At 35.2% G+C, this 13,843-nt stretch overlaps 1 protein-coding gene across 1 annotated transcript; it reads left to right on the plus strand.

Annotated features, from left to right (window-relative positions):
- The first annotated feature begins 258 nt into the window (after nucleotides 1–258).
- NMBR (neuromedin B receptor) lies at nucleotides 259–13,512 on the plus strand. Its single transcript, XM_039869792.1, has 3 exons — nucleotides 259–800; nucleotides 12,198–12,546; nucleotides 12,891–13,512. The coding sequence occupies exons 1-3, from the start codon at nucleotides 379–381 to the stop codon at nucleotides 13,290–13,292; spliced, it is 1,173 nt and encodes a 390-aa protein (XP_039725726.1). The 5' UTR covers nucleotides 259–378; the 3' UTR covers nucleotides 13,293–13,512.
- Nucleotides 13,513–13,843: the final 331 nt, after the last annotated feature.

Here is a 13,843-nt window from a genome sequence, read left to right on the forward strand (position 1 = left end):
AGTCGGGCAGGTACTATTATTAATCCCAGAGGGACAAATCTTTGTTGACAAAAGGTTTATTCTCCATTAGCTATAAAAGAGAACAAACCAGTCAAGACTGGAACAAAGACGCAACTGCTTTGCCTTTTTTCTTTTTCGTTTTTTTAATTAGGAGCCAGCAGGAGACCATGTGCCTCTTCTAGAGGTGAAACACCCGAGAGCGTGGACAGACTTCTAACTGGCCCTGTAGTCTTCAGGACGCGCGCCCTGACTCGTCCTCCGTGGGCAGTAAACTTGTCCCAGCCAGAGGGAAATCCAGTGTGCCCGAGTCGTGTGCGTTCCACGTTTTAGGGTAACTGGGCGCACGATAACTCCAGCGACTCTCTTAGAAAGGACACCATGCCCCCCAAGTCTCTTTGCAACCTCTCCCAGACCTCCGGCACGAATTACAGCGGTGCAGTTCCCGGAGTGTGGGACAGCGATTTTCTGCCCGCCCCCGACGGGACCACCACCGAGTTAGTGATCCGCTGTGTGATCCCGTCCCTCTATCTGTTCATCATCACGGTGGGCTTGCTGGGCAATATCATGCTGGTGAAGATCTTCATCACCAACAGCGCCATGAGGAGTGTCCCCAACATCTTCATCTCCAGCCTGGCCGCCGGGGACGTGCTGCTGCTGCTCACCTGCGTCCCGGTGGATGCTTCGCGCTACTTCTTTGACGAGTGGATGTTCGGGAAGGTGGGCTGCAAACTGATCCCTGTCATCCAGCTCACCTCCGTGGGGGTATCCGTGTTCACTCTCACTGCCCTCAGCGCCGACAGGTAAGGGCTCAGGTAGAGGGATGGGGTCGGGGTAGAAAAGTGAGGGGCGGCGGGAAGTGCACCTGGGAGAGGAGGGAGAAAGGAACAAACAGCTGGTGGAGGACAGAGAGAGGGGGTATCTGGGAATTAGAGTAAAAGAAGTCTAAACGGGCTTATTTCAAGATGTGAAGCTTGAAGAAAATATGCAAAAATTATTAATTTAGAAATAATTAAAATTGCATTAGTTTGAAAGAAATTTTTAAATTGCATGTACTAGTCTTCCTCCTTCCCTCCACACACTTTGGAAATTTTTATTACCTATTTCATAAAAAAGCTATAGAATAAATGCATAACAGAGCAGCTTTCTTGTATAAGCTTTCTGTGTGTGCCTAAAACCTTCGAGTGTACTTCCTTATCAGATAGTTTAACAACCTGATAGATAAGAATGTCTGCCTTAATATTAGAGAAAAGCTTGATTTTGTTTTTTTTTCCAAATAGGAGGAAACATCATTTACACTTATTAACTAAATTCTGCTATTTATTTGAAGGAATAACAACTAGAACAGTAAATATTCTTCCAACAGATTACTTTACACATTCTTTTTTGTTTTAATTTCTCAAATCAAGTGATATGTTTTTTTCTTTCCACAAACAGGTAGGTATCAAAGTTTTGTATCTTAAAATAGTGCTGTAAAAATACATCTTTGATATCAAATCTGCTTTTCACATATTTTAAGGTTGGGAAGTGTCTATTATTCTACTTTGCAGATCAACTAGTTCAACTGTGTCATTTTCCAGGTGAGGATATTGAGGCCCAGGGAATATAAATTCTCCTGGCAGAGCTGGGCGGAGAATCCAGGCTTACTGACTCTTGGTCCAATGTCATTACTGCAGGCTCTCCATAATCATGCTTTCAGTCAGGAAGGATGTCTGATTGGGGGTGGGAGCAAAATGTTCAATTGGGCATCATTTCATGGAGCTGTAGTCTTATGCCTTTGGGAGTGCAGTGTTGAATTAAGCTACTTAGATAGACAATTAAAATTAGATGATTAAGGTGGTATTCACTCTCTAATTTACATATTGTTATTAATGAAAAATGAGTCCATCTAGATTTCCTGATATATGCAATAATACCCTTATATCACTTTAACATTGAAGAGTTAATCTTCGTTGAAAGAATACAATATTCAGTGGAGAGCCATTCTCTTTTTAAACCAAATGCTACTGATTAGTTTGTGTAACATTTTCTCTAAGACTACATTCCCATAAAAACATGTGCCTTTGGATAAATTATGCATCTCATTTTGTTTATGACATGTTTTCTATTATCTTTTTAAAAAGTTTTCTTCAAATTCCATAACTAAAATGCGACTTTGTACTTTAACTGCCCTTCTTTAGGGGACCAATTTTAAGTAAAAAGTTAAAAAAAAATCTATTTAATGATTAGAATAAAACTTCATGAATAGTTCACTATAGTAGTTAAAGTTACTATCATTATGCTTTCATTTTTAAAAGTAATATTAATAGCAAGACCCAGAATTTGACTTAATTTACAATACTTTTCTCTATTATGATGGAGACACAGGTAAACTGGTTCTGACAGAGGTCAGAGAAAATGCTATTCCTTACATATTAGCTGACTTTTCCAGTTTGTTATGTGTGTCATGTACTTTATAAATAAAGCATGGATACTTTAATTATAATGATAAAGAAAGGTAGATTGCCTCTTCTACTTGGCCCGGAGGCTACTCTTCCTATCATCATTTGTTTTGAAAATATAAATTAAGGAACTGGAATAACTAGTGATGAAATTATGCAATACATTCTCTAACTTAAATGGTTTGGAAATGTTTTATTATATATTGTCTACACTTCTGTTGTTCTTCCAGAACATGGTAATCTGAGTGTTGATTTGTATCTGATGTCCTCATATTTTATCTCACCAATGTTTTGATTTCTTGTGGATTTGGAAATAAGCATAAGACACTAATTTCACTTAGCACCGTGCTAGGTTTTTTTGTGTGAGTTTATTATCCTCACAACACTATGAATAGGCACTATAATTATTACCATTTTAAAGTGAAGAAAACTAAGGCTTGAAATTAAGCAACATTTTCATGATCTCACAGTGAAGGAGACAACATTTGAAACCCATTCAAAGCTTGTAATCTTCACCATTAAGCCACATTATTATTGAGTAATAAGAAATTACTATTTTTTCCCTATTTCATAGCAAACTAAAAAATTAAGTTTAAACAAAGCACCTACGAGTAAAAAAAAAAGATTGATAAATCTGATTCATTAGGTTCAACAGAATGAAAGAATGTCATAAATATAACTTCAAAGTTAAAAAAAAACCTTGAATTTAAAATTAAGTAGTAGTTGTAGCAATAGGAAAACTAAAAAAAGTTATTAGAACTTTAAAAGAACAAATTCAATTGTTTGTTAAATCATCTATCTTCATGAGATGGCTTAAATGTCTTTGCTTAAGAAAATAAAGGTAGAGAGTTTAGAAACAAAAATCACAGTAATGTGGAAAAAGAAATAGGAAGATAATTAGATTTTTTGGAATGCGTATCCCAATGCGAGGTGGAAAGTTAATGTAATATATCATTGATGACAGCATCACCGGATAGCAGAGACTGAAATAAGAAATACGATATTTGTGAATCTACCTTGATGCCTAAATCACCTTGTTTGTTATGGGTTGTATGGGTGATGTTTGTAATTATTAATTCTTGAATTTCTAAATTCTTTTGGGGAGTTTCAGCTGATTCATCCTTAGGAAAGATCATTTGTGTCCACAGTGGACGTGCCTCAGAGGCATTTCATAACCAGAATGGGAGGAGAGACAGTGCATGATCTGAAATGGTGATAGTGGTGCTCTCAGTTTATTTTTTATTTTTCTCTTGATGGATTTTTTCGATGACTATTTCAAAAATGTACTTCTTTGCTTGCTCACATTAAGTAGCTGATTAAAAGTATTTGTGCATTCTATGTTGTATTACTTCCACCAGTTTTACAAACACAGACACACACACAAACACACACACATCCCTCCCCTCCCCACCCCCACTATCGGGACATGTGTGCTGTGATACCAGGTAGGTTAAGCCCCACAGGACACATTTTGCTTATGGTTCACATTATAGATATCTTCTTCACTATCTATAACAGTAGCTGCATTTCCAAACTTAGAAAATTATTTTTTCAATATTTGAAGACTTTTGGCCTCTAAAAACCCATGATTAATATGCAAGTAACTTCTAAAAATGACTTCTCCTTTTTCCTTTACAGAAAAATATTCCCACAGATTCCTAGTACTAAACTATGAACTTGATTATTTTATGTATTTACAAATGTAAAACTAAATATTAATTCTTTATTTTGTCTTTTTATATAATTTCTAACTAAAATGCATTTATAAATTAAATTTTGAAAATCTATAAAACAATAAAAATGAAATTAATATTCATTTAATATATCAAGATGTTTTTTATGATACTAAATAGCCAATGTTGGATTGAAGGCAAAAATAATATTGTGCCTACTCTGACTAAAATGTTAATGCATTAATAATTTCAAATTTTTGTTTGCTAGTTAGTATAAACAGATTTAATTCCATAATCAAGCTAATTCTCTTAGGTATGAACCTTGAATCATTAACATTACGCCAATGCAAACAGATATTTTCCTCAGTATTACGATTTGTTAAAATGTTGAAACAGAGTGAATGTGGGTCCTAGGTCTAACATTCCCCAGGCCTTAGGAAGCTTTTTCGTCAGTTTTTGTCCAGTGGTGAGAGGGAGTGCCATTATCTGCTAATTTCTCGCCAAAACTCAGGTACTGATTAACCAGCTAGTCCTGACTGGGGATGCTTTCTTCTTTGGTCCATGGCCCTGGTCTGTATGCTGATAATCCCCTTTCAGTGAATGTTGAGATTGGTACTCAGTGTGCTTCTAAGTTCTTTTTGAAGAGCTCAGGCTGGCCATCGACACCTAGGACAATAGACCCCACTCACCCAACAGATAACCTGTGTTTCCAGAGTGATGACTTATTTGTTTTCAACTTGTTCCAAAAGAATTTGAGGTAGGTTAAAGATAAAGATACAAATAATATACAACAGGAATAAAAAAGGAAGGAAAACCAGATATAAGGAAAATAGGACTTGAAAAATACAAAGTGACCCATACTTTCACAAAACGTGAGTGGTACATTTGTCTGAGATCTTTTGAGCTGCCAATTCAAAGGGACAATTCGTTTTGCATAACAAGTACTCAGTTGTTATTTTTCCATAACCATAGAAACAGGATGAATTATAATCTGCACTTAATTTATTAGTTTTTAATTTGAATTTTTACTTTTTTTGTTAAATAAAGGTTGTTATATTTGACTTCAATAAATCAGATACCTTTTATTTCCATTTCCCTTCTAATTCACACATTGAATTAGGTGCTGTAAAATTCTTACAATATTCACACTATTCATCCACCTTGATCTAAAACCTTTGGGACATGCTGTAAATTAGAAGAGAATGCACCAGGCTAGGGCTTCTAGCATCTGGGTGTTAGTCCTGCATCTGTTATGTCCAGATGTTCAAGTTGGAGAAAATGATAAACAGCACAATACACATGCCCATAAGGCAGTCTTTTCCTCATTTGCAAGATAAGAATAATGTCTTCAACTGTAGAACTGAGAGTCCTAAGATGGGATCCTATTACCTCCCTCTCTGAGTATTGAGCAAAGACTAACCCAAAGAGAAAAAGGTCTACAGGTAATTAGTGAGGCAATTAGAGGCTCAGTTAGTGCTCCTGTGCACTGCTTGTTGCACTATTCCACATTACCACATCTCAGGCAAGTCTCACATTTAATTGTCTATGCTGGTTCTATTTGTCCACTTCTCAGTGGAAACAAAGACCTTCTAAGATGCACCCCTCAGTCTTTTGCCCGTAGCGATGCATTTAAATAGGGGGCCATCTGTTCTGGCTGAGCCATGAGTAGAGTTTCAACACTCTATTGTTAGTTGTCACCAGCATTACCGTTCTTATGTGTGAGTTTCAAAACCCAAAATAACAATTTACCTTGGTCCTTCCAAGTGCAGATTGCTCAGGAGGATGGACCAATTTCTGAGGTCTTGTGTTGGTTTTAGACAATATTTTATGTAACCAGAAGCTTATTTTCAGCTCTTTGTAGATCCTCACCCAAATCCCAAATATACTGACAACCTGGTATTTGGAAAGTTATTTGTTTATTTTCTATCGAAAGGACACGTCTTAATTAAATTTCTTTTTATTTTTTATCATTTGTTGTTTTGTTCTTTTATTCTCATTTGTTTCCATATGACCAAGGTTATTTTCACGTTCATGCTCCAAAGTGATAATCCAGCTTAATTTTTCTAGCTTCACACTTAATGAACTGTCTCTTAGCTTATTGTTTTAATTATTGATACAAAATATTAAATGTTATTAGGTCCACAGCCTCCTTCTAGTGAACACTACTGATTTATTGAGGTTCTTAGCAATATCTTCTATTTCTACTTATTCATAGGTCTTCATGGGGAGCAGAAATAAACACTAAACCTTCACTTCTTAATATTTCCTCTGATTCATCTATTTGTTATTGAGTTTTAATTTTTTTCTTATTCAGATTTTCATTAAGGATATTTTTTCAACGTCTAATGTAGATCTTCTTTACTTTCTTTTATTTTTGTGGAAATTTAGGAGGAATATTTTTAAAATTAAATTTTAATGACTATGGTTTAATTCAAACTAATTTTTGAAAAAGAACCACATTTTAAGAGTACCAAACATTTAACATCACATTTGGAACTAGTTTTAGATTATGAAAGCACAACCTGGAAATGATTATGGACATTTACATATGTCAGCACTGAGCTCATCCTTTCCACTAAGCCAAGTGTCCTCGGTAAGCTGATCAAGAAGGGAAGGTTCGATGGTGAGACAACCAGTTGGAAGAATGCACAAGAGGCAAGTATGGGAATGAAACGGCAGGCATCATCTTTATTAGGCAGAGTGCAATTCTATTGGAGGAAGTGGAGTCTATTATGAGGGGCACTCGGTATAGTGCACTCTTCTTTTGTTCCCTTTCTGCTCTCCAGGGGACCGCATGGCTCTACACATAGCAGAGTACAATAGTGGAATTCAGCCACACATGCGTGATACAATAAGCTGAAGTATGTTTACATAACATTCTAAATCTGGGGTCCTATTCCTAGCCACAGGCCTAGATCACAGCCAGACTTTGGACCAACCAGAACTTGGACCCACCAGACCTTGGGTCCAGCAGGGCCTGGAGCCCACAACATAGATTCTATGAAAGTGCAGTTTTCAGAGATGACTTGAAAGAATATGAAATGCTATTTGCTAACACTGTTGAGGCTTACGTACTCCACTGTAAAAGTAATTATTAAATTAAGAAAACATGATTACAGATATAAGCTAAGTCTTTCCAGTTAAAAATACTATTGACATTAAGAGGACAAGAAAATCAAATGTCTAAAAATGAATGAAATAGGTAAAACATTTAATTTTCAGTTGCATTCTCTGCAATGTGCTGTATTTCTAAAATATAGTCTGTAGTCACAGGACGTGAGTAAATCCTGAGTTGTTTGCTTACTGGCTCTGTGATTATTTGAATATTATTTAATTCCTTAGTCTCAATGAATGTTTCTGTAAAATGTATATAGAAATCAGTTTTGCAGCACAGGACTATTTTATCAAGTGAAGTAATTGAAGTGAAAGCGTTTTTGCTCTGTGGGTTGCTGTGTAAGTTCTACTATATCGCTTATGTGTCAGGATGACAAATAACTTACTAATTCCAATCAGTATTTATTCACATATGCAGTTAATTATCAAAAAATTGACATTGAAGTAGACAGCAAAATGAGCCCATTATAAAATTAATGATGATCTCACTACCTCTATAGCCTTTCCCTAATTCCTTTAACCATAGACTGACTAATTCCAATCTGTTGCCTTCATCAATATGCGTTGTCATTATCATTTTCCTCCTTACGAAACTTTTGTGTCATTTAAGTCATATCTTTCAGTGAGTTAAGAAAAGTCATTTATTTTTCATATAAAGAACAAATAGAATAGATGATTCCTCTTATAATTGAATCTGGTACTTCTCATTCTTTCCAAAGTGGCATCCCACTTATTAAATTATTTTTAATACGGTAATTTATCGTCTTAGACACTCCATCGTATAATAATACATGGACATTTTTAAATGATAAATTTAGTAATTTTGCTATAAGATATCAATACTCTTAAAACATTATATGACATATTGTAAAGGACAGGCATCTGATTCTTCAAACATTGACCTGTTGGATTCCAAACACTTCTCAGATACGCCAGTTGCACTAGACAGTCTGGAGAAAGATACTCACTGCCCTAGTCAGTCTTCTTGAAAGGTCGTTTCTAAACCTGGCTTAAATTCAGAATCACCTGAAAATCTTACAAAATGCAGAATCTCACAGTCTACATCCTGGAGACTCTGCGCCAGTAAGTCTGGGGAGAAACTTAATACTCTCTTTTTTTCAGTTCTCTAGGTGATTCTGAACATTTATCCAGCCCGGGCATCAGTGGACTAGATTGTCTCCATCTCTCACTTCCATTCTCATTTCAACTTAATAGCCAACAACTACCACTCTACTCTACCAAAACTGCTCTTAATGAAGTGATCTCCTTGTTGCTCAGACCACATTTTCTTGTCAGTTCAACAAAGATTTATTGAGCATTTACTATGGGTCGGGCATTGTTATGCACGGTAGATACAACAGTGAGCAAGACACAGGCTCGGGTGTCAAGAAACTTTTTTCTCTACTTTTAGAGTATTTGACACAGAGGACTACACAAAAAAGTCTCTTTCTCTTTTTCCTGCTTCCATGATACACTTTTCTCCTTCTACTTGCCAGGTAGTTCACACTTAGGCGCTGTATTGGCCTCTAATAAATCAAGACTTGTTATGAAAAAAAAAAAAAGAAGAGAAATTATAGGTAGTATAACTAGAAAGCTTTGCAGAAATTTGTAGATGGAGATTTTGAGATGTGATTGACTTGTATTAGCTAAAAGTGATCTAATTTTCACTATATATTTTGTCATATGATTACGTTTAATTATTTTTTTACATCAACTATACACAGATATGATAAGCAAGATTCAAAACAAGAATAATAAAAAAACATATCTATTGATATTTAATTGTGAATGATAATTACGTTCTCTTTATATGCCTTTCGATTGATTATTTTTTAGTTTTCAGTTAGGAATATCTTTTTAGACCATCTGGAAAAAAAACTTTCACACATACCTATTACGTTACTAAGTTCAATGAGATAGTTTTCATATGGAGGGACTACTTCATTCCTACATCTTCATAAATATTTGAAGGAAGCATGATTAAACATGCCCATATTAATTTGCACTTTATTGTTTTTACTTTCTGCTTTTTATCTTTTCAAAGATGCGCATGAAACATTGGTTGGTATATAATATATTCTCTGACAGTTATAAGCTATAGTTTAGTACTAATAATGACACTTCAGTAATTTGTTGTTTTAAACTGTAATTTCTGGCTTTATAGAATTTGGAATACTCTTCTATTGGTCAAATGTATATCATTTAGGGGAAAATCCATGGGGTGCACCTTCCCTCTCCTGGAGGAGGTGGCTAAGAATCATTCTTACTAAAATTGCCTTCTACCCTTGTTGTGCAATAAAACAAAAATTCTGGATCTGTTGCTAGCTCTACTATGGCAATTTTATCAGGACAAGAGTTATAATTTTTATTCCTCCTTGAACTTTCTCCAACATCCTTTATGGTTATAGTGCTTTTGCAATGGTAGGTGCTTAGCTATAGGCTTTTCCTCCTTCTTAAATCCAGGAAAGTTCAGAATATTCCTTGTTGTTTCTGAAAATCTAACAAGGAAGGCTGGTTAACTAGTCAATTTGTAGTATCCACCTGCCCCACATTTCTGTGTTCTTTTCTTATTTCTTCTATGTACAAAAGAATTTACAATTAGCCTTTTGATACTTTGATCTTAAATATGAATTTGCAAGCAGTAAATATCTAAGTTTTGAGGAGAGGTTCCAGCATAAAGAGACCAAACAAACAAAACTTGGAACTATTTTAGAAGGAGAAGAAAACTAAACATTTTCTGTATTGGTTCCATAGATATATAATGACTTGAAAGCTAGAAAGAACTTCTAGAATTTAAAAACATGATAAACAATTCAGAAGAACGTAAGCTAAAGCTAATAAAGTATCTTAGAAATAAAATCCCAAAGAAAGTGGAGATGAGTTTTCTAGAGTCAAAAACTAAGAAAGAAGAATTGAGATTCAAGCACTGGGACTCCAACTATTCAAGGTGGTCAAATAACATTTAGAAAAAGGTTAAATTGAGGTATATGTAAAATTATGCAAATGAAAAAAATATCAAGTAGCAACTCTAGGAAAATCTGAGCTACGTATAAGAAAGAGGATGCTGTCATAATGTACTACTTAACTCTTCAGTGAGTGATATTTATTTAGTCATAATAATCATTGACTATTTTATAAACACTTAATATAACTTACTATATTAGGAAGTTGAGAATGAGGAGAATAGAGGTAATATAGAGAAAATCTTAAACTGCTATAACCGGATGTTAAGAACTAATGTCTATAATATTTGATTCAAGAGTCAGTGGCAGAAGTACGTTTCTTAAATTTATGGAGGAAATGATGTGAAATTTGTTTTAACTCAGAAGTGGGACCTGAGATGTAATAGGGGACTTCTATTTTTCTTTATAGGACTCTTAGTGCTCTCTGATTCAAAAAATAAACCAACCTCTTTGAACATATTAATCTGATAAAACATTTAAAAAGAAAAAAATAGTTCATTCTATTTATGATTGTAATTTGTGTTGACATTTCTTAAGCATGTGTAAGTAAACAAAATAGGAGAAGAGAACACAGCCTATTGAGTTCTGCTATGTGTGAAGTCTGGGTAAAATGCATGATGTGTACTACCTTACTTAATTTGGCACTGAAGCTCTTTGCTGTTGCTCTACTTTAATTTCTGTTTCTTGTTTCACATGGGAAGACCCTCCAGATCAAAATGCAAATGGCCTTTCCTATTGGGGGTCTAGGAATGACACTTTGATGAAAACTAGGAAGGAAAAATAGAGGGTCGAGGTTGAGAGCTCTTAATATTCTGTGGGAAACAGAAAGCATCTTTACAGAACCTCAGAAGGAGACCTTACGTGTTTGTTATGTAGTTTGAAATATTCTGAATTTGTAGAATACCAGACAAAATCAAATATAAATAAGGAGAAGGTACAGAGTTATGGCATGGTGAATATCTGATTATTGCTAGGCACTGTAACAGGCGTTCTATACATTTTTTATAATCACAAAAGTTTGAGGGAAGTGTTTTTACAAAGGAAGAAAAATACCTTAAGCGATTTTCCAAAGGATATCACAGCTAAAAGCTCAGATTTATTTTTTTAATGTATCTTGTTAACCTCTTGGTTATATACCTTAACCTGAATTACTTTCAAAGACAAATGTAAATAATGTGAGGTTTACACACAATTTTGGTTTCTTTACATTATTATTACCCTAACGTGTGTGATTGAGTTAGCTGTAGAAGGTCTGGATTTTTTAAGCCATTGTGTGTCCTTTACCACTAGAATGGTGTCAAGTGGGAGGAGAGAGAATTTTATGAGGTCTAGACATTAAATTAATTTGAACTCTAAAGACAATATTATTCCATCATTTTTAGTCCTTATGATGGAATTATGGAGAAAAACCCAGTCTGGATTAGTTTCTAAGATTTACTAATGTCCTTAGGAAAAAAGTAGAGACTCAGGCTCAGAAGCTAAGGAGTATGAAAGTAGAATTGATAAAATTGTCTTATGGACTTTTTCTATTTTATGGTTATTATATATTACAGCAATTATAGTAGTGACAGAAAATACAAGTATTTAAATAAAAATTCAAGTCTTTAAATAAAAATATTTAATACATGAGGACACTTGTAGTATGTGTGGATTTTGAAAAAATTTGTAAAAGAGCTAAGCAAATTACTGCAATTTGGGAAATGACAATTTCAGATATTTTCCTATGCCTTCTGTGCCAATAAGCAGTGGAATTACTTTTAGACAAAGAAACACTGGTGATCTTACTGGTGATGTAGTGTATTCCAAACACTATAGAACAGCTAGGGAATAATGGAATGTTGCCACCTCTCTCTTAGTAAATAAGATTTCTCTCTTCCCTTCCTCTCTCCCTCTCTCCCTCCTTCCTTCCCTCCTTTCCTACCTTTCTTCCCTCTCCTTTTCCTATCCCTCCATCTCTTTCAGTTTTGTCTTTTTTCTTAAGGTTAATTTGAGACGTATTGTTTTCCCAGGTACAGAGCCATTGTAAACCCCATGGACATCCAGACTTCGGAGGCGGTGCTGTGGACTTGTGTGAAGGCCGTGGGTATCTGGGTAGTCTCTGTGCTGTTGGCTGTTCCAGAAGCGGTGTTTTCAGAAGTAGCGAGCATTGATAGCTTGGGTAATGGCAGCTTCACAGCCTGCATACCCTACCCTCAGACTGATGAATTACATCCGAAGATTCATTCAGTGCTCATCTTCCTGGTCTATTTCGTCATACCCCTTGCTATTATTAGTGTTTATTATTATCATATTGCAAAGACCTTAATTAAAAGTGCACATAATCTTCCCGGAGAATACAATGAACATACCAAAAAGCAGGTAAGCTTGGTGTATGTAGGGGGCTGGGGGGAGCTGGTCAGTTGCAGTAACTGCTATCTTGTGTTCCATTTCAGGAGATCTCAGCAATAGGAATGATTAGAATATGGGTGGTGGTAAGGGGTTAGGGGTGCAGGCAGAGAGAGGCATGAGCTGGCCTGAAGCCAAAACGGCATTGGTGGGGTCTCTAATATGGGGTCATGTTATAGCTCTGTAAAATCTCTCACTGAGTATCCAGCTTCTCTGCCACTTGGAGCTGGGACCATTAGAACGTCTTGGAAGGCTTTTTTTTTTTTTTTTTTTTAACGTACATTTTAAGCAATGAAACTATTTCTTTGTATTTACAGATGGAAACGCGGAAACGCTTGGCTAAAATTGTGCTGGTCTTCGTGGGCTGCTTTTTCTTCTGTTGGTTTCCAAATCACATCCTCTATATGTATAGGTCTTTCAACTATAAAGAGATTGACCCATCTCTAGGCCACATGCTTGTCACCTTAGTTGCCCGGGTTCTGAGCTTTTGCAATTCCTGTGTCAATCCATTTGCTCTCTATCTACTCAGTGAAAGCTTCAGAAGGCATTTCAATAGCCAGCTCTGTTGTGGGAGGAAGTCCTATCCAGAGAGATCAACCAGCTACTTAGTCAGTTCTTCTGCAGTGCGTATGACATCTCTGAAAAACAATGCTAAGAATGTGGGGACTAATTCTGTTTTACTAAATGGGCACAGCGTGAAGCAGGAAATGGCCCTGTGATTTTGGCCATTCAACTCACTACCTGGAAAGAACTTACTTTTCTACTTATATTGAGTAGAGCAAAACTAAGCAGTTTTCTCTTTCAAACTATTTCTCAGCTAATTCATTAAACAATTTCACTTTTGACTTAGAAAAGGAAAGACAAGCACTTTTCTCTGAATAGGACTTGAAATTACATTAAAAATATATATTGCTCACATTAAAAGTGTTTTAAAAAGCAATTCTATATGTGTATAAATCAATATCGCTTCAGGATTTAAGCTCTTGCTAGAGTCAACATTAGTGTTTTTATCTTAAATTTGTTTTATCTTCAAGAAGGAAATAATTCCTATATTAACTAAATAATTCAATGAGGGTAATATTTAAAATCCTAATATTTTAAATATAAGTGAATTTTATTCATACCTAGTGCATGTTCATATAGCTTTTGTTTGAATAAAATAAAAAATTCAAATGGTGGTGCTTAACTAACCACAAGTCAATAATATTTATGTGATTCTTTGTGTAATTAATCATAATTTATAGAAATAACATCTGTAACATAGGTATGC

Source organism: Pteropus medius, unplaced genomic scaffold, assembly GCF_902729225.1.
Source record: "Pteropus medius unplaced genomic scaffold, Ma_sr-lr_union100, whole genome shotgun sequence".
NCBI classification, from domain to species: Eukaryota; Metazoa; Chordata; class Mammalia; order Chiroptera; family Pteropodidae; genus Pteropus; species Pteropus medius.

Excerpts from the sequence above, each read along its gene's own strand:
- NMBR (XM_039869792.1), top strand. The coding sequence starts at position 379 with ATGCCCCCCAAGTCTCTTTGCAACCTCTCCCAGACCTCCGGCACGAAT. Across the intron at positions 801-12,197 it reads ACTGCCCTCAGCGCCGACAG|GTACAGAGCCATTGTAAACC; the intron begins GTAAGGGCTCAG and ends TTGTTTTCCCAG. Across the intron at positions 12,547-12,890 it reads ATGAACATACCAAAAAGCAG|ATGGAAACGCGGAAACGCTT; the intron begins GTAAGCTTGGTG and ends TTGTATTTACAG.